This window comes from Pezoporus wallicus, unplaced genomic scaffold (genome assembly GCF_028554395.1).
Source record: "Pezoporus wallicus isolate ANWC-B61680 ecotype Strahan unplaced genomic scaffold, APGP_CSIRO_Pwel_v1 contig_7265, whole genome shotgun sequence".
NCBI lineage: Eukaryota > Metazoa > Chordata > Aves > Psittaciformes > Psittacidae > Pezoporus > Pezoporus wallicus.
This window is the reverse complement of record NW_026635568.1, coordinates 854,503-878,596: the sequence shown is the minus strand read 5'-3', so window position 1 is coordinate 878,596 and position 24,094 is coordinate 854,503. Positions and strand designations below refer to the sequence as shown.

The 24,094-nt window shown below is 38.2% G+C and overlaps 1 protein-coding gene across 15 annotated transcripts in view; it reads right to left on the bottom strand.

Moving 5' to 3' along the window:
- MAP4K3 (mitogen-activated protein kinase kinase kinase kinase 3) overlaps window positions 1–24,094 on the bottom strand; it is an 80,502-nt gene that overhangs the window by 10,079 nt on the left and 46,329 nt on the right. For 11 of the 15 annotated variants that reach the window (XM_057396874.1, XM_057396880.1, XM_057396883.1 and 8 more), the window contains 14 exons: window positions 22,617–22,675; window positions 21,394–21,432; window positions 21,056–21,109; window positions 17,390–17,432; window positions 16,431–16,593; window positions 15,323–15,432; window positions 13,548–13,589; window positions 10,598–10,682; window positions 9,377–9,456; window positions 6,583–6,643; window positions 6,379–6,496; window positions 4,130–4,188; window positions 1,737–1,840; window positions 867–1,038 (listed from right to left, as the gene is read on the bottom strand). In XM_057396874.1, coding sequence (XP_057252857.1) covers window positions 867–1,038; window positions 1,737–1,840; window positions 4,130–4,188; window positions 6,379–6,496; window positions 6,583–6,643; window positions 9,377–9,456; window positions 10,598–10,682; window positions 13,548–13,589; window positions 15,323–15,432; window positions 16,431–16,593; window positions 17,390–17,432; window positions 21,056–21,109; window positions 21,394–21,432; window positions 22,617–22,675 — 1,189 coding nt within the window. The remainder of the gene's footprint in view (window positions 1–866; window positions 1,039–1,736; window positions 1,841–4,129; window positions 4,189–6,378; window positions 6,497–6,582; window positions 6,644–9,376; window positions 9,457–10,597; window positions 10,683–13,547; window positions 13,590–15,322; window positions 15,433–16,430; window positions 16,594–17,389; window positions 17,433–21,055; window positions 21,110–21,393; window positions 21,433–22,616; window positions 22,676–24,094) is intronic. The other 4 variants (XM_057396872.1, XM_057396877.1, XM_057396870.1 and 1 more) reach the window with 3 other exon arrangements.

Sequence of the window (24,094 nt, the reverse complement as noted above, 5' to 3'; positions counted from 1 at the left end):
GCAGTGAGAAAGTCAGCAGGCATCTTTGTAGTGGAAACTGTTCTTCTTAGCGAACTGCATGGTACACCATCAGCCAGATAAGTATATGCCAGCACAGGACTAAGTATAAATTCATCATGGATCAACAAGGGCTCTATGTCTGGTAATAACAAAGCTATTTACTGCTTCTAAACATGGAAGCTATGACTGGGGTCAGCTCACTACTGCTTCTAGGTTTAGGCGGGGGGGGGGGGGGCTTGCAACTCTTAAAAATTAATCCTTAGAACACTTCTTTCTTAAGACTATTTATACTGTTGCTCACATGGTGGCCTTCTCACTCATGGTGCCCAGACCAGTGACAGACAGATACCTGGCTTCCTGCTACCAGCGGTCCTAATCTCTTTCCACAAACATGGGGAGAATAGAAATATGCTCTCTCTCAGCAAGAAGCTGATAACCTCATTTCTAATCACACTGGCTTATTGCAGAAGAGACAGACTACACCTACAGAGATGATGAAAGAAACTGTTCGGAGTGCAATTCTATTAAAATCTATTAAATAAACTGACATCACGCTGCCAGGGTAGAGAACAGCACAGTGGGCAATAGTCAAGTACACTCTGATTTATGGGAATGCAAAAAACCCCACAGCTCCATACTCTGCAATACTCAAAAACCTCAAGAAATCAAATCAGTTCAACAACTAGAAACATCCAAAAAAGTGCATGTGCAAGCAAGTACAAACAGATTTAAAGAGAACTTACAATGATCACTTAGCCTCAATGATTTAACCATTAGTTTTCTCATAGGAAACTACCTTTTTAGTGCTTCAGCTGTAACAGAAGAGCAAGGAGCATTTCTGAATGCAATTATAACAGTGTACAAACCTGTTTCTGTAAACCATGAAGAGGTAGAATTTGGGTTGACAGTCTCAAACTTCACCACCTGGTTGAAGTCTCTTCCTCTACTGACACCAACACAAACTAAAGGGAATTCCTGCTCAGGGACTACCAGCATTTCAAACAATCTCAGTGGACAAGGTACAGGAAAATCTATGTGCTAGATTAAGAAACAAAAATAGGCATTAGAAACAAAACAAGTTTAGTCTGAGTCACTATTAGGTATTTAAACTGTATGGTAAATTTTATGCCATACATTTTAGAACATTAAGTTTACCTCTTCAGATAACAGTAACTGATAGATACAAAAAGCCTGAGTTAACAAGGTTAGAGTCTTCATGCCAATTCAGTTAAAATAAAATACGATGTGTGTCCTGTGCAGCTGCACACAGATGACACGAGTGCTATACCCACCATTGCTTTCCCTGGCTATGCAGTCTCTAAGTTGGCTGCCAGGCTGATCAAGTTATAGTGGCTGCATCCCTACATGAGTTCTGGGCACCTCCAGTGTCACAAAGCATAAAATAAACAGCCACCTTCTCTCTGGTATGGGAGCAAGCCGGATGTTAACCCATGTTATCACTCCACTCGGCCATGTATCAGCCTGTCAGCCAGTTTTTTACTGTGCAACTAAAACACAATGTTCATGAAGAGAAGGGTTTTCTTTTTTAACTGAAGTGCACCACAAAACCAAGAAAATTCCTATAAGTATTCTGAGTCAGTTAATACATATTATTTAAATAGTTATTTTCAAAGAAATTTAAAAGAAACCAAGAGAAAAGTGTATTAACTCAAGAAATGGTCATTCAAGATAAATAGAACTGAACATAAGAATATTTCACCTTATTCTAATATTACCTTGATTAACATAAATTTTTGCATTGGTTCAACCCATTCTAACAAAACAATGCTAGACTGTAGTGCTCCACAAAGGTACTTGTGGCCCGTGTACGGATTCCTCACTGCCAAAAAAGGAGAGGTAGAACACATTAGCGTACAATACAAGCAAATAAAATAAACAATTTCCAACCAAATTACAGTCCATAAATTTATTTTTAAGTCACCACCACCACTCTAATCTTTTATATAGGGAAGCTTCTGAAAAATCAGCATCCACACTATGAAAATAGTGACAGCAAGCATGCTGGTGCATGGTCTGCCCTTTCACCAGTCATGAGCAGCTAATAACCTGAATGTATATTTGAGGTATCTTGCTCTACCATGTTGTTTTGCCTAAACTACTCCAGATCATCATGAGAAGCTGTTAAAGAACAGCTGTTTTGACAATTAATCCAGCAGGAACTGAACTATTGCTATCACTTCAGAACTGCTCAGCTGCCTTTCAAGCACTGTCACAGTGAGTATGAAATCCAGGAGCTCTGTATTTGTCATAGATTAGCAGGAAATCTGTTTGGTTTTTTTTAAGTGACATCATCTATTTCCACTCAACTCCTGCTCTTCTACTGTTTGTAAGAGCTCAATTAAAAATGGGAAGAGAACAATAACATTGCAAAATTGGGCGCTGTGAAATCCGAAATTTCACAACTTTAATTCTACAGTATTGACAAAATTTCACCAGCTTATCAAGACAAACAGGTGTTACTTCACACTTTGTACAACTACATCTAAAGACCAGATGTTAAAGGACATCAGGCAATGAACACCACAGTTCACATAATGAGCTTCTACAATCCAGTACTATCTACGTAAGTAAAATATGCTTATGCTACCCTACTGCCAAGAAAATCCACTAGCAATCCCTTGGCACCTTACACATCAAAGTTTAATTTCATTAATCCAAGTCCTCACTCAACATCTGTCAGACCAAGTGCAAACGGCAGCAAATAATGCCTGGTGTGACCCGTGGTATGGCTGAACTCAGCAGCAGAAAACACAAAACATGCAATTACCAACACCTGTAAGGTGGAGAAACGAGACCAGAAGTTCTTGTTTGTTTCTGCCTCCTGTGGCACTGCTGCTTCCCCCAGGCCAAAGGGGTACTTATGCTGCCAGCAGGAATGCTGCAGCTCAGGCTGTGGGTAATAAGTACAGCAGGAGAGGGGAATCTGTTATTTCTCCCCTTGGACCTGCCATCTGCAGACATCCCTGTTACTACTTACTCCTATCATAGGAGGAGGATTCCAGGCTTGTTAGGCTAACCTATCCCTGCATGCCAAGACAGCAGTCCCCCTCTTGTGATGCAAAGTCCCATGGCACTCTTATTCAATTCTGTGCCTGTTAGTACAGAAACCATAAGACTGAAGAGGAGCACACCACTAGGATTCTCATTTCATAAACAGAGACCTAAAATCATATGGACTTCCAAATTAATTTTCATGTCAGAAAGCAGCATTCCTACCTACTCTGATCCTGCTCCACCCCTTCAGGTGTTCCCTCCAGCATCCATTACAGCTCAATTAGATGCCTCAATTAGGGCAAGGCCTGAACATACACAGTACATACTGTTAATACCCTATCACGCCCTAGAGCATCTGCATACCAGAAAAAGTCAAGTTTTAACAGGTGAGCTGGACAAAGAAGAGATAACATCATATGTTTTAGCAATACTGGGGAGATTTTTGTCAGGATAGGTGACAGATGCTCACCACTGAGCCTCTGAATCTCCTGTGTAATACAAATCCTCACACCAAACATTTGACTACAGAACACCAAGTGAAACATTCCCAGGGACAAGAGCTTGACCCCAGGAGTTACCTTTCCTGGTTCTTTTTAATATTACTTTATTTATTTTAATCTACCTGCTCCCACCACCCTTTTTAAAACATGCCTTAACACAGTGCTTTGAACACACTTTAAAGGCTTCAGAGACAACACAAGTCCTCAAAGAACTGAAAATACTCCTTGCTTTTTATCATCCAATACTGATAGCTGGAACTTGTGCTAGATGTCAGGCTACCTAAGCCTAGGCTACTTAAGCTTGATGGCAACCTCTTTAAGTCACTCCAGCCATGGAGATTAGGTTCTTCCCAAGAGCTGGTTTAAACTGGACATGCACTCTCCTTCTTTGAGGTTTGTAAGAATTGTCCTCCAAAATAAAAAGCAAATTGGGAAAGCTTTCCACTGCTTAAACTCAGGGACTAACCTGAACGAGTTCACTGCCTGCAAATGTATCTTTTCATAATAATGACAAAAGTATCTTCTCCTATCACCTCCTAAACCTGACTCAGTAACTTTAATACTGCCATCATCTATACTGCTTCTTGGCATTTATTCTGCAGATCTTTACTTACCAACACAACATTTCTGACACCATTTAGTATCCGGAATTTTTGTAGATACTGCAAACTTCCTACAAGATACAAAGACAGAATTATTGGTCAACTTAAAACAACTGAATGAATTTGCTTTTTAGTGAGCTGTTGGTGAGAAAAGTTTATTTGCTCCCCAGAAAAACTATGTATGTGTGTATTTCTTCTCAAAATGACATGCCTAGAACATACATGGTGATCCCTCTGTTAGCACTGAGATGTTGCTCAGTTATGCAACGTTATAAATGCAGTGAAAAGTCAGGAATGGAGAGCAATAGATACCTCAATACCTTCAAATGTCATTTACCACTATTTAATTATATGTATTTATACACATGCCTGGTACTCACACAATCATTCTTCTTTGTAACGCTGTAACTTACTACATCTTGTGCTGGATACTACACTGACAACACAAAGGCCTCTCTTGTCCCAAGGACATAATTGTAATTCAAAGACAAGACATGTGGACCCAAAGGGTATGGCAAATGATACTGTACCAGAGAGCTTGCTTGGACTGATGGGTAAATATTGCAGTCAAAACCATTTCAGCACCTTTCAAATGTCCAGAAGTGACCGATAATGCAGGACTGAGCAGCATGAAAGCTGAGTACTGGCCACAGATTTTGCTTGGAAGAAGCCATGGAAGGTTTGAAAGAAACTGTTCAAGGACACTCAAGGGAAAGAAGCTGGAATGTAGACTTACCAGAGACATTTTCTGCTGCTGAATGTTTGCCTACCAAGTTATCATAAATTCAACTTAGACCATGTTGCAGATGAATATACAAACCTCACAAATGACTTCGAATTCTATTTTGTTTTGTGTTTTCTCTATAGAAAACTTTGCTTTTAACATTTCTACGTTGATATAATAATGCTCTTCTCCATGCTTCAAATGCACTTCTGTCAGGCTAAATCTTACTACCCTGATGCCTTACAGCAAGGGATAAAACAGAAAAATGGATTATCTAAATGAATCTCTCCTGTGTTTGAAGGACTGCCTTGGCACTCACACATTCAGGTTATGCTGCATTTTTCTAGGGAAGCGACATGACTGGACAAGAAATTTTCTGAGCCCTCTGCAGCTTAAGTGACGTGTCATTCCAGGCTGAATGTAGACTGAAGGTCTCCCTCACACGATCCTTAATGATAATTACAGTTATTAGTCCACTGCTGATGCAGTCCTCACATCAAAGTTAGTTTGGAATAGAGAGGAGCAGAACAATGGCACAGACACACAGAAGACAACGATTCAAGGCACAAATTACCTCCTAGTTAATTAGCATTTAGCCTCTAGGAATAACACAATTTTCAGAGGAGTGCTGCACCATTATGTTGGCAGATGACTGAACAAGAAACCTTTCCTGAACCCAAGAATTAAATGTTAATAGGCTGTTAATAGAACCAAAGATGGCAAAAAATTACGTCTCCTATAATACAATTTCCTAACAGAAAGTCTATTATACAAGAAGAACCAATGATTCCATATATATTTTAAGAATCAAAGGCATCTCTGCAAACTAGATTAGTGTTACTATCTATTCCTCTTGGATTTGAATGGTCTCTTTAAGGCTTGGTTTGTCAGCCAGCGTTGTGTCCCTGAGATTTTGTATGCACTTGTTAGTAAATATGGTTGGAGGGACTGCATGCACAATGTGCTGTAGGCATCTGGGATGAAAAGGATCTTCTACACTGGCCTGTGAAAAATGACTAGGCAATGAAGAATGTCAAATCTGCACTCCAGTTCTATTCTTTCCAGCCTACAAAATAATCCATGAGACTATTCCCTCTGCAGTAAGTGTTTATCCATCCTCAATTTTTACTTTTACTTTAAGTAGAATGGAAAGATAGGGCCCACAGTAACTAATGTAAGGTCACCATTTCTACTTGCCCGAAATATAAGAAGAACAATACTGACCCTAAATCTTGTTTAGCATCAAGAACAACCAGGTTTTACCATACTAGACTATACCTGAAAAGAGCTATGCCCTCAAACAAGAGGCTTCATGACAAAAAGCTAAGACGTACCAAACCACATTTATCTAACAGGAGTATATTCATATCCTGATTCATGTAAGTTTAGAGGTCCACCCACTGACTAATGCCCATAGGAGTTATCCATGACAAACTGTGAATAGAGCTCCATGTTATTTGATATTCCTCGAGTTTCACAAGCATATTCTGAACTCCCAAATTAAGATATTCTGATACATCTGACGACATGTATTTACCTTGGAAGTATTCTGTCAGGAAGTTTATGTGCTGGGATAGCAACAGGTAACTTCTGCATTTGCCTTGCATAATCAAAGAGTCCTGGTAGATTATGGGAATAGAGCTGAGAAGCTTTACCTGTTAATTAGAAAACAAAACCACACTTCAAATACAAAACCAAATGTTTACCACCACTAACAGTTGGAGATAGCACAGTAACTTACCAGATATTGATAACAAGCAATTGTTCATGACATACAACCACGTACACCTTCGAGGAAATAGCTGATAAAGGAAAGGAAAAACGAAGAAAGAAAAGCATTCAATCTCATATACACAAAATGTGGACACATTAAGTTGATTGATTAATATCTGCATAGACGACAGGACAAAACTAATATTGACTTGCTTTTTGTAGCAGAAATTAGCTTAAGCCAAGTAATGTTTACCTGGATTCCAGAGTTAATTCAGAGTAAATCTTAGGCACACACACTATATTTAACATACACATTAACATTTAGACAATTAGCATGTTTTATATTCATGTCTTCAAGAATACTATAATTAGCCCATGAGACATCATTATAAAAATCAATCCTTTTAAAAATTTCAAAACTACCAAACTTTCTCCTTCAAAGGAGAAGACCTTAACAATAGTAAACTTCAATAAACAAAGCATAGCCCTTCTAAAGCCTGCAATAGTCCAAATCTCTTGAAACAAGTAAAACTGGCACTTGAAGCGACTCTCCATCCACATATGACAATATACTTCATTTAAGCGATCAAGGAGTGTAAAAATGTTCAAGGTAGAATTGATGTCATGCCCCAGGATTACTAGAAAGATAGTGTTGAACTGACAAGATATTTTTAAAACAAAAAAGAAATGTAAAAAAAAATTTAAAAAATACAAAAAATAGTATTTTCTTTCCCCCATCTCACATAACTTCTGGAGTTTGTTGCCCCAAGAGGTGATGGAGATGGAAAGTATCAACAGTGTAAACAAGGGATTAGACATATTCATGTCCAACATTCCCATAAATGGACACAAGAAGCAAACAGCCAGAATCCTCCAACATCCCCAATTCCATGACAGTAGTTGAGTCTGAGAAGAACAGACAGTGGACAGTGGTCACTGTCATGGTCACTTTGCACTCCCACTTCAGGAAATAGACCACTGGGCCAGACAGACCACTCATCTCCTTTGCCCTTCGAAAAACAAGCAAAATCTCCTACCAAACAAACAAACAAAAAAACAAAAAAAAACCAAAACCACCCAAAACAAAGCACTCACTGCTGGTTTATTAGAAAGATCTGAGGAGATCTTGTAAATTAACTGAAAGATTTTTCTGCCAAAGAGCAAGAGATTCATCTTGAAGCTGCGCTAAATCCTGGAAACATCAGTTATTTCTGCTTTGTCTATTAGTGAAGTGGAATGCAGTGAAAAATAACTAAGAATACTACTTCTGCTTTTACACTGAATTACATCAGCCTATAGAGCAAACAACGAAGTGAAACAGAACTTGAAAATGCTATTAAAGCCCTATTGCCTGTTATCATAAATAAAGATGCAATAAGAGAGTGCATTTGTATTCCTGAAGTCTTCCCGTAACCTAAACATACTGTAAGAAAAACCTACAGTAATCATCTACCATGCTGGCTTTATCCAAATTTAATGTGCAAGTTTGATTGACCTTCTCTAGCTGCATAACCATATTGTGACTTAGCAGGTCTGGATCCAAAGATTAGAGAACAGCAGCAATACTTCAGATTTGCAGTTTGATTGACCTGTCACCCATTCCTCCTGTTCCACATATGACTGACTGTTTTTACAAGCACCTCTTCTCATCACTCAGTGCTCTAGTGTTCATTAAAACATGTCCCTAAAAGCTCCCTAGGCAATGGACTACAGAACATGGTGCTTGGAGAAAACAAGAATGGACACGAGAGCATGAGTTTTGTTACACTTATTCTCCTTGCCAATTAAAAACAACCCTACCCCACCCCCAAAAAAGCCAAACCCAAACCAAATCCCCCCCCAAAAAAAAAAACAAACGAAACCCAGAACAACCAACACTTTCCTTTGTCTACCTGACCTACAAGAATTATTGTATTAGTGGTATTTCTCAGGATAGGTTTTACAACCATAGTGAAGCAGCAGAGAGGTACCTGAGCTAAGTTTAAACTAGGTAACTCAAGCACCAGTATGATTATGGGTTACATGGAGCTCAGTGCAAGCTAGCTAGGCCTTCTTCTCAACACAACAGACATCTACTACGTCTGGACCCTGGAAGATTAACAAACACCAGTGCCTCCAGCTTACAGTGTGAAGGCTGTCCTTGCAAATTCCTCCATCTTGATGGCAGATGCATAGCTCCCTAAGTTAGGGAGAAGGCAGGAAAGAAAACAAGTCTCAGAGATTAACAGAAGAGCTGGAGAAGACACCATACAGAAAAGCCTGCAATTGGCATTTCCCCCTCCCCAGTATCCCCTCAAAAACACCTCCCGTTTATAAGATTCTGCAAAGACAGGATTTTAATTGGGATTCAGTAAGCTGAGTCTTGTCAGCAAAGCTGCTTTTAAGACAAAAAAAAAAATGGAATCTAGTGTATAAAGGATCTCCTTGCTCCCCTGGAGCTGACACAAATATTGCTCCAAATATTCTATCTTGCATCAAAGCTTTCAAAAAAAAAATTAAAAAAAAATAGAAACTTTCATCAAAGATATACCAGGAAAATTCCATACTATTTTAATAGATTATTTAGCTGCAGGACAACGCACTCTGATGAAGGTCAACACATTGATATACGTAGATCTCCTACTTAAACACGGTTCAGCCGACACAAAACTTAAATGCGACTTAAAGGTATCCTCAGTAGTAAGCATTTAAGATAAATCTCAGTGTGGCTAGTGCCTATGTAACTGTAAAGACAATTTTTACAAGGATTATACAACATAAATCTGAGTGGCTAAAAAAATAAGATGTATTTTTTTCCCCAAAATATTAAACCAGAAATACACCTGCTCCATTGATGTTTCATGAAGTTCATTGAGGTTCAGTGTGTAAATACCTTCTTCTGCACCAAATATCAAGTACTGATCTGCAAATACAAACAAAAAGAAAATCTAGGAATTCTGACTTAAGGAAGGTATGTTTTACAAGAGCATGCAGCTCTTTAGCAAGAGAAGACTTAATTATACACATTGAAACAAACCAACCTATAATAGTTATGGTGTTTGAAAGCTTGAAAAACAAGTATTGCTAAGGAACCTTAGCTTTGTGGATGGGGTTGTTTTAAGACATTAGGAAAGATCAGGCTTTTTATGATTTTGTTATCAGAATAAAAACCAGCAGTGATACAACATAAGCAAGAACTCATGTGAATAGTTTCCTCATATATATAGATCATTCTATTTGGACATTTCCATATATTTTGTGACATATTTATGGCCTTCTTTTGGAGTACTTCGAAAAGCAGTATTGGAATGTTTTCTCAGTATTTTGGGGGTGCCTCACTTCTTGAACATAATTAATACCCTGGATTGCATTTAGGCATGTGAACAAGACAGACATCTTGTATTGAGATGTCAAATGCAAAACATTTGACTTCCATAATTTCATTGTCTGATAAAATCTAAGTGTTTTCTTGCTTACTGGCTCAGCAGCATGTCTATGCAACCTATAATCAACAAGGAAAATTGCAGGCAACGCAAGTACAATGTTACTAATTATCCCTTTCATTAGGCTATACAATGAAACACCAAAAAGTACGCGCAAAGAGATCTGCAGAAATCTGCAGACCAGACAGATTTAGGAAAGAAAAAAAGGAGAGGAAAAAAGAGAGAGAGAGAAAGAAAGAAAGAAAGAAAAAAGTGAATGATAAAGAAATCTATCTCCACTAGGGCCTCCAGGAGTCAGTTTTTTTTCCAAAATGGATTAGGATTGGCATCTTTGGGATTAAAATGTTGAAAAGAGTCTTGACTCAAAAGTGTTTGGTTTTTTTTTTTTTACCTTTGATATGTAATTTATTCTCTTTAATCAAAGCTGAAATCTGTGCCCCACATCTTCATTAAAAAAACAAACACTGAACTGCAGAGCAGAGGCATAATTAAAGAACTACTGCTTCTATGAATAAACCTACTTTACAATATGTCTGTTTTAAAAGAAGTAAGTCTTGCTCCTCTAAGCACTCTTTAAATCCGAGGAGAGGACAAAATGAATAAATATATGTAATATATTACCTCTCGTATCCGGATTTATCCATGAAGTTGCACAATGTATTTTTAATGGACAGCCATTGAAAACCTTTGAAAAGCAAGCACCCATCTGTAGAAGTAAAAACAATTAAAAAGATACTTACAAAAACCAGAAAAGTGACATTCCCAATAGGATTCATTTTACGTAAAGTAGTAACAAAAAGTTAAAATAGTTTCATTTGACATGTGGAAAATAACCTCACACACACAAGTTGACTAAGTGATTTTAAGTGATTTTTTTCAAGTGTTTTTTTCCCTTTGTGCGTAAGACCTTTCTGAACAAACATACCATAATTAGCATTTCTGAATTAACTCTTAAATTAAAAGTCTTAAACTGTATGCACTTAACTATATGCTTAATTTAAGTTGGCAAACCTGAAAAAGGTTCCTGAATTTTGTGACTTTAGAAAGTTTCGGAGAAACTTAATTCTTGCCATATTTCATACATTCAAAATAAAACTCTAGGTCATACTCTAAAACAAAGATTTTGATTGTTGCATCTATTATTTGTTTCAAGTTAATTTGTTTTCAATATTGATTGCTTTCCAAAGGGAAACCTCTGGTAGATGATCTCTTTGTTCAGTATAACCCTAATAAACTCCATTTGCCTATTAAGTGTCTTGCATAATGTAATATAATCAGTCTGCCCATCTTTCTCCTAGTGAAGCACAAGCATTTATTTGTAGCATTTATACGAATACTTAATAAATTTGCTTCAAGAAGACAGAAAAGGAAAAGCCAGGGCTTCCTTTCTTCCCCTCAAACATCAACGTAACAATTACCCATCCTATTTTGCTAAGAAGAGCTGACCTACAGTACTGTTGATAAAAGAGAATGATGCAGTAGTGGACAACAATAAGTTCAGTGAAACATTATAACTTATCAAACGTTGGCCATATATAAGATGAAGCCATAGGTAAATGTTGTCATCCTGAATATAAGCAGGTATCACCTCTGTGCAAAGCTACATATCCTGCAGCTACAGAATGGCAATGTTTTCACTCTACATTAATACTTCGATAATAAATATCAATCTGTAAACTGAATTAACCAACAGCTTTCATGTTAACATTTAGACAAGTTGTTGTTTTTTTTTATTAACCTGTTGTCGAATAAGAAAGTCTGTGCACACTTCAGTTACTTTTGAACACAATGTACTCTGAAGAGGAAATTAACCCTTTAAAATGAACAGCAGCAGAAACAGGACCCTTCTCTGCACTTCAGACATGTCTCATTCTTGCATCACTATAATGAAACCCATGACTTCGTCTATATATGCTTAAATGAGAGAAGAATCAAATTCATTAAGGTAATCAGCAAAATTGGAAAAACAGGAAGACTCCATTACACAAAGACAATGTGGAAGACTGCCGCACTGCCAGTACCACCGCAGAAGTCTTGAGTATCAAGGCAAGGAGCTGGTACATACAGAGAGAAGTCCAGTAATCCCAACGGCCTGGGAGAAAAAACCCTTCCTTACCCAAATTTTCATTATTTGGCAACTGATGGAGACAGCAGGCAGCGTGGAAAATATAAGTGCCAAATCAATACTTAACAGAAAGGTTGGAAAGTTTGTTATACCTACGAGGTGGGGTGTGATGAGGAAAGAGGAGGAGAGGGCAGAGTTTCTAACCTGGCCATCATCAGAACCAGAGAATGGATGCACTACAAAGATGCATAAATGTGCAGAGAGCAGTCCAATACCCAATGACTCACTTGATCAGCTTCAGAAGTTTCCTTTTAGTCAGCCCCTTTTTACAGCTTCATTATATTAGCAACTCAAGTAATTTTCTGATGGCCTGTCCCTGAAGCTTGCGGGAAAAATGCAACACATATGACTATTTTGAGCTATTTATTTTGTGCCCTTTTTCTCATTCCAGACACTAAATCTATCTTACCTCCCTCTCATGATGATGATTTGGTTCTTGTCAATGCTAGGAGCCCTTCCAAGTTTCTATCATTCACTAGTTTCAAGTACACACTCCTAAGGCCATGTATTTAGTTTAATATCTAGTTTATTAAAATAGGACTGACCTACAAACAATGCTAAACATACCAAGAATTCAGAGCTCTGGAACAATCCTGTGAATTTATGCAACAGTTTACAGTTCTAAGGAACAGACGCATTACGTCTACCTTAACCTGTTCTCCTTCTCTAAAATGGCTAGGAAGCAAAAAATAGAATCATCTGCACTTACACAGCCTCATAGCAATTTTATTGTCTATCTAAAGATGAGAAACTGACCTGGCTCAGAGGCAATGTAGCAAAAAGTTTTGTTGAAGATCAGATGAATTCCCCATTTGGTGCACAGCACAACTATATGAATGCATGGTCCAGCACACAGGGAAGAAAATGGCGAGGGCAGAAACAAATGGTCAAAAGGAAGTAAAGACCGGCCCTTCTGATCAGAGAGCTGGCTAAATTGATAGCTTGACTTTGCAAATGAAGCACAGTGATAAGGCCACACAGATATTACAATTAAAGCAAACTAGAATTTATGTTATGAAGGTGCACACAGATGTCTGCAATAGTTTCAAGCCCTAAGAAATGTATGAATCCTATCTTCAGAAGTTTTGAAGACTAGAGCTGCACAGCATAAGCTTTGAGCTGTTTGTAGTACCCAAGAGGCATAAGTTCCTCAGAACAGCAAGTACCCTAAATACCAAAAGAACTTCTGCAGCATCAGTCACAAAACTCTCATTCATCGCTTTTTCATTAAGAAGCTAATAAAAAACATTCCGAAGTTTACTTCAAAAGCACAAAGCCAAGGGTGACTGCCGAAATACTGTGCCTGTGGCTTAATATTTCCAAGAGATACTGGCTTTTATAATTAAAAGAAGACCCTACAAACATTCAAAAAATGCACTCTCTCAGCTTTAGTAAGAAAACATGTCCTGCTTCCAACATGCATTTCTGTGACTCATTAATACTCACGTGTACTTTAGGTGTGGGAGGAAGGCCATTACTAATTGGTTTCTAGAAAACAGAAGTTTAAAAGTGTGTTTACACTCACATGCACACATACGCATGAAAAATGCACATTCCCATACTACAGCATAACCAAAATATAAGTCTAAAGTTTTTTTTAGAATGTTCTTAAAAGCATTTAATAATTATATTAGGAGAAAATAGAAAGCCAGTACTTATATTTACATAAAACAGATATAAACCCCTCCCTGAAGATTTTTAAGACAATAGAGTTGTGTTGTGTGTTTCTAGACCTTGATAACTGGAAGGCACTAGGCACCTATTGGGACACTGCTGTGCCACATGTATGAGATAGGAAAGCCATGGCTAACCTTTGGCAACACTCCCATTTTTAAGCATGAGGTTGGGCCACAGACCTTGCTTCCAACCAACACTTCCATATTTCTGTACGAGTTTCCTAACCACATCCTCTATTGACCACACACCACTAACTACCAGATCATTTGCTTTCACTAAAACATCTACTATGATTCCCTAGTATCTCCTTACTGAATGTCTGCATAGCCTATTGTGCAATGCTTTCACATTACAATGATGCCTGAAAGAATGCCATATGCAGCAATACAAAGTTTAAGCAACATTGCAGCAATTGCTCAATTGTTCGCTATTACAAGCGGGTATCAATTAGTACTAGACCCACTTTCCTATATCTGTATCAATTTCTTAGTAGAAATATGCTTCCAAAGAAATGTATTTTACAGGTTAACACAGGAAATTTCCAACACACCATTTCAAATGTGATGCTCAAATCAGTTCAGGAAATCATGCTTTCCAAAGTACTTCCTTAAACCAAAACAAAAACATCCACAACCTTTCTGCTCTATTTTCTCTTCACTTTCAAAAGGGTGACATTTCCAACCTCATCCTTAGAAGAAACCCCTGAAGACTACAGTTCCATGTTAAGTTTAATCTGATCTTACTCCAAATGCCCCACACTCTCCTGTCTCACATTCATTCCCACATTTGCTTCTGCATTAAATTAATAGAGTGCCACCCTGGAAGCTATTCCAGAAAGCTATGGAAAAACTCACTTGGAAGAGCAGAAAGGGATGCAGAAATATTCCCTTTCCTCTGCTCACAGATGGATCAGATTACACATGGAGTGAAACTGCTTTCTCTCCATGAGTGCAACTTCACATGACTGTATGTAGCTCAAGATGGACACTAAACAAAAGCTCCTAAACCCTGAAACCCAGAGCTCCAGAGGCCAGCAGACAACAGCTTGCATATCTGGACCTTTAATCTACGTTTCTCCATCTTTTCTTTTTCCCCTGGCATGCCTACACCTAGGATAAGAGGAGGACTCATTTGACAGCCCCCATTTAGCTCCTTTCCCAGGGCCAGCCAAATCCTCCAGCAAGCCATCAGATGGCAGCATGTTCCTTAATTTAACCATTTGCTTAATTAAAAGTCATTGCTCAGTACAACACATTACATCTCTCTCACAGGATCCTGCTCTCACTACATCTCAAGTATGTGAATACAAGCAAGTAAATCTTACATATCCATAACGATGTTAGTTTCTAATGAAAATTAAATACTGATTCAAACTTCATTTTAAGACTATAACAGCTAGATTAGCAACTGTGTTCTGATTCAAAGTAAACAAGATGTCATCCATCCAGCATAATTTCTATACTAAAGAGTGTGCCCACTACTTTTCATTGCACATGTAGAACAGTTGAGACTTTTAAATAAGACCTAGAAGCTTAAATACCTACCAGTATTTCCTTCTTTTCCCTCCTTGAAAAATTAGTGTCTCTAACTTCATGCTGTTGATGTGGTGATCCCTCTCGTTCACCATTTAATTGTACATAACTGACTCCATTACCTAGAAAGATTCATATTTTAAAATGTATTCTACCTTCAACTCAGAGTAGTTTAGCCTCAAAACAGTTCTGAAAGGCCGTAATTTCCACTTATGTCAGAACATGTTCCAGTACACTAATTTATGAAGCATATACATCTCTACATGCTCGTAAAATCATCTATAGAGAACATTCAATTTCAGTCCATGGCTTTTGGCAATTAACATAACTAACGTGGACACAGAAAGGTATGCAGTCACAGTTACGAGAAAAATTATATTTAACATATCTAAAGTAAAACTTGGCTAAAGCTTCAAATTATTGATCCTTTATAAATAGCCTCGAGACATTTCTTAGCACTAGAGGCTTAAGCATTACAGTCAAATCTGTAACACATCAATTGCAATACTAAATACATAGCAAGGAAGAGCTAGCAAGGTATCAAGTAAGATTCAGACATTAAGTTCGCTTAAAACAAGCCAGTTCAGAACAACTCTTAGAGCATCAGACTTTAACACACATAAAAGGAACTGCCTGAGCAAACAGCAAACACAATTCCCTGCTGTCCTACCCAACCCAGTTCATTATAAACAAATGCAAACTTTGAAAGCAAAACTATTACTGACATGTCAAACAACAACCTCAGTTGACACACAGAGCCAGAACCTGAAACCTACAAACAGGAACACTTTTTTAATCCCTGTGACAACCACGATACTCTACATTATAAGCCTGTCGTTTAGAAAAGCAATTGTGTCACCAATGGTGTCAGTAGGAATGGTATCAGTACCTTTACTAAAAGGTACATTTGACTCTCAAGTCAAATTGAGTTCAAGCATGCTTGCTTTGTGCATCTTGGCTTTTGTGATTTTTTTTTTTACATGCCCCCCACAGAAAAATTACCACATTACTGTAATTTCACATATGCACACCTATGTATGCATAGGTGAGCATGTAGAAAGAAAATAATGTAAGATTATTTAAGAAATATTTGTATACTTCTTGCTGTCACTCTTATTACCTAAAACATTAGATTTCTGTGGAGGTAGCCGAGGGGGTGGTGGCCTGGGTGGAACCTGAGATGCAGATTTTGCTGGACTCTCTGATGCTGGGCATCTCTTGATTGTTCCTTGGTTATCGTTTTCAGAAGAATGAGTTTCTTGGGGGATAAAGATGGATTTAGGCTAAAAAAGACACAGTAATAATAAAAACATAATGAAAAAAAGAAAATATTCAAAGCACCCAAGCTCCTTCTCACTGACAAAAAAGTCACATGCAGTATTTGGGTCCTCAAATTTTCACAAGTAAGTTGGTAAAGCAACATGTTCTGCCATGCAAATGTTTCAAAAACAAACCAGAAGGAAACACACAGCAATAAGGAAAACCTTGTTATCAACAAAGGACAAATTAAAAATCATTATATTCAAGTCATGCATTAAATAATTACTGGCCACGTGGAAATGTCACTGTTTATGAATACAGATAACCAAACCAGACATTTAAGTAGAAACTAGGGGAGCAGACAACGATACAGCTAGAACTTTGTGTAAAGAATCCCAAACAAAGGATGTACCCACAACGGGCAACATTGTTTAGAAACCTGCTGCACTAATGCTGCTTGCAAAGCCCTTCTGAGTTATGCAAAGATAGTGCAGGAGGGTAAGTCAGAAAACCTGCAATTTTTGGCTGAGGAACTAACAGCCAGACAAAAGAAATACAGATCTTTTTATTTTCCTTCACATTAAGGTAACTTCAGTGTAAAAAAGATTCACTTACTTTTCAAGTGACAGCATGCAAAACCTAATCTGATCCAGGCATGCCCCTGAAGATCACCATTCAGACAGCAAAAGTTAGCAAGCAGATACTTTACTCAGCAGCTCCTTAGTCACGGCTCAAGTGAGAGAACTATCAATACAGTCATTTAGACATTTCTGCATTTATATATAGCGCCCTATTATCTGGCAACAAAATCCCTCTCACCTTTGGTGGTAAAGGAGGTGGCACTTTAGGTTTCATAGTAGCACTACAAAGAAAAGAAACAAAACAGGCTGTTATCCAGTGCAGCTCCTTGAGCCTTATACTGTGGTGTTCAAGATACACAATTTTATAAAAAAACAGGGTTTTATCAGTGACATACAATTAAACACCATTAACTTGCCATCAGCGCTATTATATCCAAATAACGGCACCACAAATACTTTCAAACATTTTGTTATTGCTGTGCATACCACAGATACTATCCAAAATAAAACTATCACAGATCATCCCTAGAGAGCCCAAAGCAACATGAACTGATCTGCTGAAAATGCACATACTTGCAGGGAAAAAAATTAGGGAGATGCAGAGCAAACCTGATTATTTATTCTGCTGAGAGAAGAAAAAATCAGGGTATTGTGAGCTTTTTTAAAGGGCCATCCATAGGTATATAGGGCAAAGGGGAGTTACAAGAAAACTGATTAATATCATTCCTGACTTCATCAGAACAGCTTTACACATGAAAGCAAAATCCACCTACAATGGACAGCTATCCCACTGTCTGGGTTTAGGGGGGATGTGTGTGTGTATATATATGTATGTCTTCTTCCATGAGTTTTAGAGAAATTTTGCAAAAGACAACTTTTTAAATGCAAGAACAATTCTACAGCTTGGCTTAACAGTACAAGGTATCAGCAGAAAAACAAGAAAACTGAAGCATCAGGATTATCCTTCCTCTACTGGTTCTGTGTTTTAGAACATAGAATATGCCTCATTTAATAAAAAAAAAATTTAAAAATCCTAAATTTCTAAATGTTGGGTTTTCAAAAACTCTTACACTGCCCTGTTTCCTAATCTTTTGGAACAAAAAATTATTTCAATTGAAAATATTAGGCATACAGCTGCGAAAATTTGATATTCTTCTTGACATTCTTGCACAATATTTCCCCTATTTTTAAATTATCTTCCAAAGTGTATGGAAAACATCCAACTAGTAAGATATCTACTTGTTTACAGATCAACAACTTGTCTCCTTTGCTTAATTCTTTTCAGGAGTTTCTGTCCTGGCATCTTATCAGCGTCAGCCACTTCAGCTGCTACAGCAGTGGAAATTATCTTCTCTCCGTAACATTAGGACCAAGCTTAAGTCCTCGGGTGTGTGCATCCAAGCTCCAGTTGTATTTTCTTTCATATTCTTCCCTTCATCTGACAGCCATCTCAGTGTTACTGGGCAGCCAAATGTGTCCAAAAAGGGAAAAAAGCCAACAATTTGGCATAAATGTAACAGATGTTTGTACAATGGAGTATGCCCTGGTTTCAACAGCAAGGTTTATGTGCAGTTTGTCACCGCTGATCATGCAGAGCACTGCCCCAATAATTTCTGCTTTCCCAGCTTCCATAACCAGGAAGTTCAAGAACCATCAGCTTTGCTGCACATGAAAGAAAAAAATACCAAAACAACAAGGATTATTAAAAAGAGAGAATTTTATGTTGTTCCCTGAAGCATGTGGATTCTCTGCTATGAATCACACAGCTTCACGCAGTGAAGAGTTATGCAGTGGCATCAGTTTGGACTGGAGGGCATACAGCAGCTTCATTGTTTTCGTTCTGGATCTGACAGATGTCACATGCGGTCTTCAACTGCAGCACCATGTCACAGAATATAAATAGAGCAAAAGCCTTGCATCTTCAGTGGACTCCAGAAAAAGATATCCAAGACCAAGCTGATGAACCAATGCATTGCAACAGACATTTGGGCTTAAGCAGATACCAAGAGGAAAGTCACAGGCACAGAATCTGTCTGATCCAAGGCTGAGGCATTGAAGGGTTGCCCCTGTGCTTACAGGAAAATGCAGTGCCCTCTCTGTAGGATAAGAATATCTAGGATGAAATACAGAAGAAGCAAAAAACACCAGGACTTTTTGGAAGACCACTGGTGACTGTCCTTAAGGTCAGATGAATCAGAACCTCTCCACAAGCTATTGGGTTTTTTCCTGCTTAACCTGAAAGAGAAAATGCACGAAAATACCACAGTGACAGAAGCAGCTAAAGCCAATGCTGTTGAAAATTCTGATGGAGCTCTTGCAAGGAACAAGGATCTCAAAGCACTGGATAAAGAAATCAGTGCAAGCACCTGAAGACATCAAGGATCAAGAATTTCCAAGCCCTAGAACATTACTGATTTTGATGATACTGCCTGCAAACAGAGCAAGAAGGTGGGGCATGGGAAATCAAGCAAAAATGAATGGACACAGAGATGTACATCCGGAGATTAGTACGGATAGGGGAACCAAGCTGACATAATTTGGAGCAGTGCAGATAATCCAGAGCATTTTCACTGAAGGCCATCAAAGTGGAGCTGGAAGTATGGAGCTATAGGGGACTGTTACATCCTACAGCGTGGAAGCCCGAGTTATCACCACCAAGGTCTATCCAGCCTAGGAGCAAAGCAGGTTTGCAGCTTGGTCCAAATGCAGGGGAGCAAATCAATGAGTAGCATCACTGAACTCTTCCTCTCAAAAAGAAGACATGAGAGCTTTGTATTATCGATAAACTGCACCATCGTGCCTGTAAAAAACTGCTTCATTATGAAATATGAAGAACTTCTTGAGGAATTAGGAAGGGAATGAAGCCTGCTAGAAACTGACTGAAAAATCATTTTTGTTTCTATAAATATACTTCTGTCAAACAGCAAACACACTTGTGTTTTGAGAAGATGATTATTAAACAATGCAAGTCTAACATACTTGTAACCTACATGATACCAGAATCAGTAGCTTTACCTTTCTTGAAGGGGGCTGTCCCTCATGCTCACTACAGTGATTAAAAACTACTGCCTTTGTTATAAAAGAACAGCAGTAAAATAACTCGAGGGAAAAAGAGTTATTTGGTTCTCTGCAGGAGACAGATGCCAGCAACAGATAACGCATGTTTTACAGGTTTCTGGTATGAAGCAACAGCTTTCAAAATTATCCATTAACAGAAAGTAAACAAGAACTCTGTCTCAACAGCATCTTTCTTTCTTTTTTGTCTTTATATCAGATTTATTTAGGAATGTAGATTTCCAAATACTGGCTGCAAATTTTTGTTTCAGCTCTCATATGTCAATCAAAATGAGCCCAATACTTATATTTAGTATAAGCACAATTAATTTAACATGTGGCTATTGATACTGCCTTTGTAGTCACGTAAACCTTGCTCTGTGGTAAGGGAGCCAGCTCTATTACAAAATCAAGCACCCACACACACATCCTCCTAGCTGAGACAGTAGACAGAACAAACTCAATTATCTAAAGACAGTTACATATGCATTTTATGTATTTTTAATGAGTTTTATTTTAATATACTAGTTATAAAGTTGACACCAGCATGGGGATCAGAGGAAGCGGCTCAATGTACACCAAGATTTTGTTCAATAATAAGAAAAGGACAGCTGTATCAAGTGAGGAACAGATTGCTTCCCCCTGATTTATCAGTTTATCAGCAGAATAAGAAAACGTTCAGTGATGTCATCTAGGAACAACATTAAATGCCTATCTTAAAAAATGCTGTACAAGATGAAGTATCCTGAACTATCAGGGACAGAGCAATTCAACTTGGCAAGAAACAAACATTCATCTATTCAAGAATCGGCTTTTATACATATAATTTTTACAAGAAAAAAGGACTTACTGTTTAGCATCATCATCTGCATCATCATCATCTTCTAAATGTGCCACATGTCCCCTAAGAAAATGAAGAAGGTATGATGGCTGAGTTGTACTAAAGTTACTTGGCTACTGAGAAAAATTATGAGCTCAAAGGCTGCTACCTCTTTTACAGAATTCAACTGTCTTTTAGCTTTTTATGATTATTCTTTAAAGCACAGCTGCAATCCAAACAACTAAGCCTCTTCTATATCCTCTCAGCAAGTACAGGCACAAACAAGAACTAGTTGTGACAGACATAAGAAATCAACACAAAAATGACTCTGAAACACACAAGAGGAAAAAAAAAAAAAAAAGAATTACCGCTGATGCAGTTCTTCTTCAACTGATTTTAAGAGACTCCTTCAGCATTAAATAAGAATAAGAACATAGTTTAATTGTGGCACACAAACTTAATTATCAAAAGTCAGGGCAAATGCCCCTATGATTCTATCAATAAATAGTCCAAAGCGTGATATTTCAGCTGGCTTTCAGAACTTACATCAAATATCCACACACAAATGTACATGGCTACTTTTAATGATTATGTTTTTACATAACACATTTTCATATGCATTTATTAATGTATTGCTATTAACAACAGTTCCTTGTACTGTAGAATATGGACAGTCTTAAATTGATCCCATTTAAAACAAATCCACACTATCCAAGAAAATCATAATCTTAAAAAAAAAAAAACCCGACTCACAAAAGGATTAAACTACTATTGGCATAAATGAATTCTTTCCTAGTTACTTTTATAACATTCTGAACTGTTCATTTCTGTGTCTTTGAAAATGCAGACAGGAAGGAATAGCAGGCAAAACACAGGGATGAAAAACAACAGGATTTTGGGAGATATTAGTATCTGTATTTTCCCCAACTAAAACACTGCATGCAAGCATCATGTTCTATGCTTAGATTTTCTACATTTTTTTTAAATATGATTTAATGTAACAAAGCAAAGCTGGGCATCCTAATTCTGACATGCATAAATGTAATTAATAAGTTGGGTTGAAAAGAAAAATTACATGGAAAATTATTTCATATGATTAATAAAGCAAAATTATTAAATGTCTGAACACAAAGTTAAAGGACTTTGCTGAGGGAGGTAAGTTTTATTTTTTAAAGCATCTATAATTGAATGTTCCTAGAGCCCTACAACACAAACAAGAGCACAAAACAATGTCAAAGAGCAACACTGGTAGTTCATAGATGGGGTGAAACTGTACTCTGTGGGACCTACCATGCAGAACATTTTATTAACAAGTAGACCAAGATGAGAAATGGCTCTTAAAGGGAAGCTTACAGCACCAGAGAGACAATATGGTCAACATAGCCTCTAAAGACTAAAAAGTGCTGTAACTCTGTATCGTTTGGACTACTATTATTTTAGTTATAAATCCTGATTCTGGAATTTTATCTGATATAAACAAGCTTGACATTTTACTACGCCCATTTCAGCTAATGTATTTAATACATTTGTGATTTTTGTGTTAAAATAGTCTTAAATGAATTAAAGAAAGAAAATTATATTCCTTACTCACTTATTTCCACCCAAGAAGTAGTCACACTGAGGCCCATGACCATATTCTAGCTGTAGATCCTACAAATATGAGAGAATGAATCTTTTAAGATGAACAGCATCAAATATACACCATGTCATGCTGCTGATACCCCCTCTAGCACACCTGAACTACCAAACAAGCTCATTCTTTTGGCCTTCCCATCCCTAACACCACTCTCAGGCCCATCACACTGAAGAATCTGCTCTCTGCCAGTTTGCTGCTTCTCTAATCCCTTTTAAAACTCTGACCTTAGCCCCTTCCTTGGACACACAGATCCTCTGCTCAAAGTCACTTGCAAAAAAGGAAACAAAGAAACTACATAAATAACATAACAACACTGCCGCTAAAGGTTGGGCAGAGAAGAGATTCAGAGCAGCTCTGTGGAGAAGGACCTGGGGGTGTTGGTTGATGAGAAAATGAACACGAGCCGGCTTCAGCGTGTGCTCCCAGACCAGAAAGCCAACCGTATCCTGGGCTGCATCAAAAGGAGCGTGACCAGCAGGTCGAAGGAGGTGATCCTGCCCTTCTACTCTGCTCTCATGAGACTTAACCTGGAGTATTGTGTGCAGTTCTGGTGTCCTCAACATAAAAAAGACTTGGAACTGTTGGAACAAGTCCAGAGGAGGGCCACAAGGATGATCAGGGGACTGGAGCACCTCCTGTATGAAGACAGGCTGAGAAAGTTGGGGCTGTTCAGCCTGGAGAAGAGAAGGCTGCGTGGAGACCTCATAGCAGCCTTCCAGGGTCTGAAGGGGGGCTACAGGGATGCTGGGGAGGGACTCTTCATTAGGGACTGTAGTGACAGGACAAGGGGTAACGGGTTAAAACTTAAACAGGGGAAGTTTAGATTGGCTATAAGGAAGAAGTTCTTTCCTGTTAGGGTGGTGAGGCACTGGAATGGGTTGCCCAGGGAAGTTGTGAATGCTCCATCCCTGGCAGTATTCAAGGCCAGGCTGGACAGAGCCTCGGGTGAGATGGTTTAGGGTGAGGTGTCCCTGCCCAGGGAAGTTGTGAATGCTCCATCCCTGGTGGTGTTCAAGGCCAGGCTGGACAGAGCCTTGGGTGAGATGGTTTAGTGTGAGGTGTCCCTGCCCATGGCAGAGGGGTTGGAACTAGATGATCTTAAGGTCCTTTCCAACCCTAACTATTCTATGATTCTACCAAAACCACAGGAAAAAATTCCACGACAAACCGTGAACCAAACATAAAGGACTTTGTGATCTACCAGATCCTGTAGAGAACTCTGCCATCCCTCATTGGTACATTGTAGTATTCATTTTAGATGTGGAGTAGTTCTGGAAGGGAGCCTGAAATGCCTTTAGCACATGGGGCCGTTAAACAAATAAGCAGAGAGGACAGTAAAAGTGGTTTTTATAGCTCTAGTTATAGGAGTATGTATTTTAAGGATAATTATATTATGCTCTCATGTATACTTTAGGATCACCTTTTGTATCAAA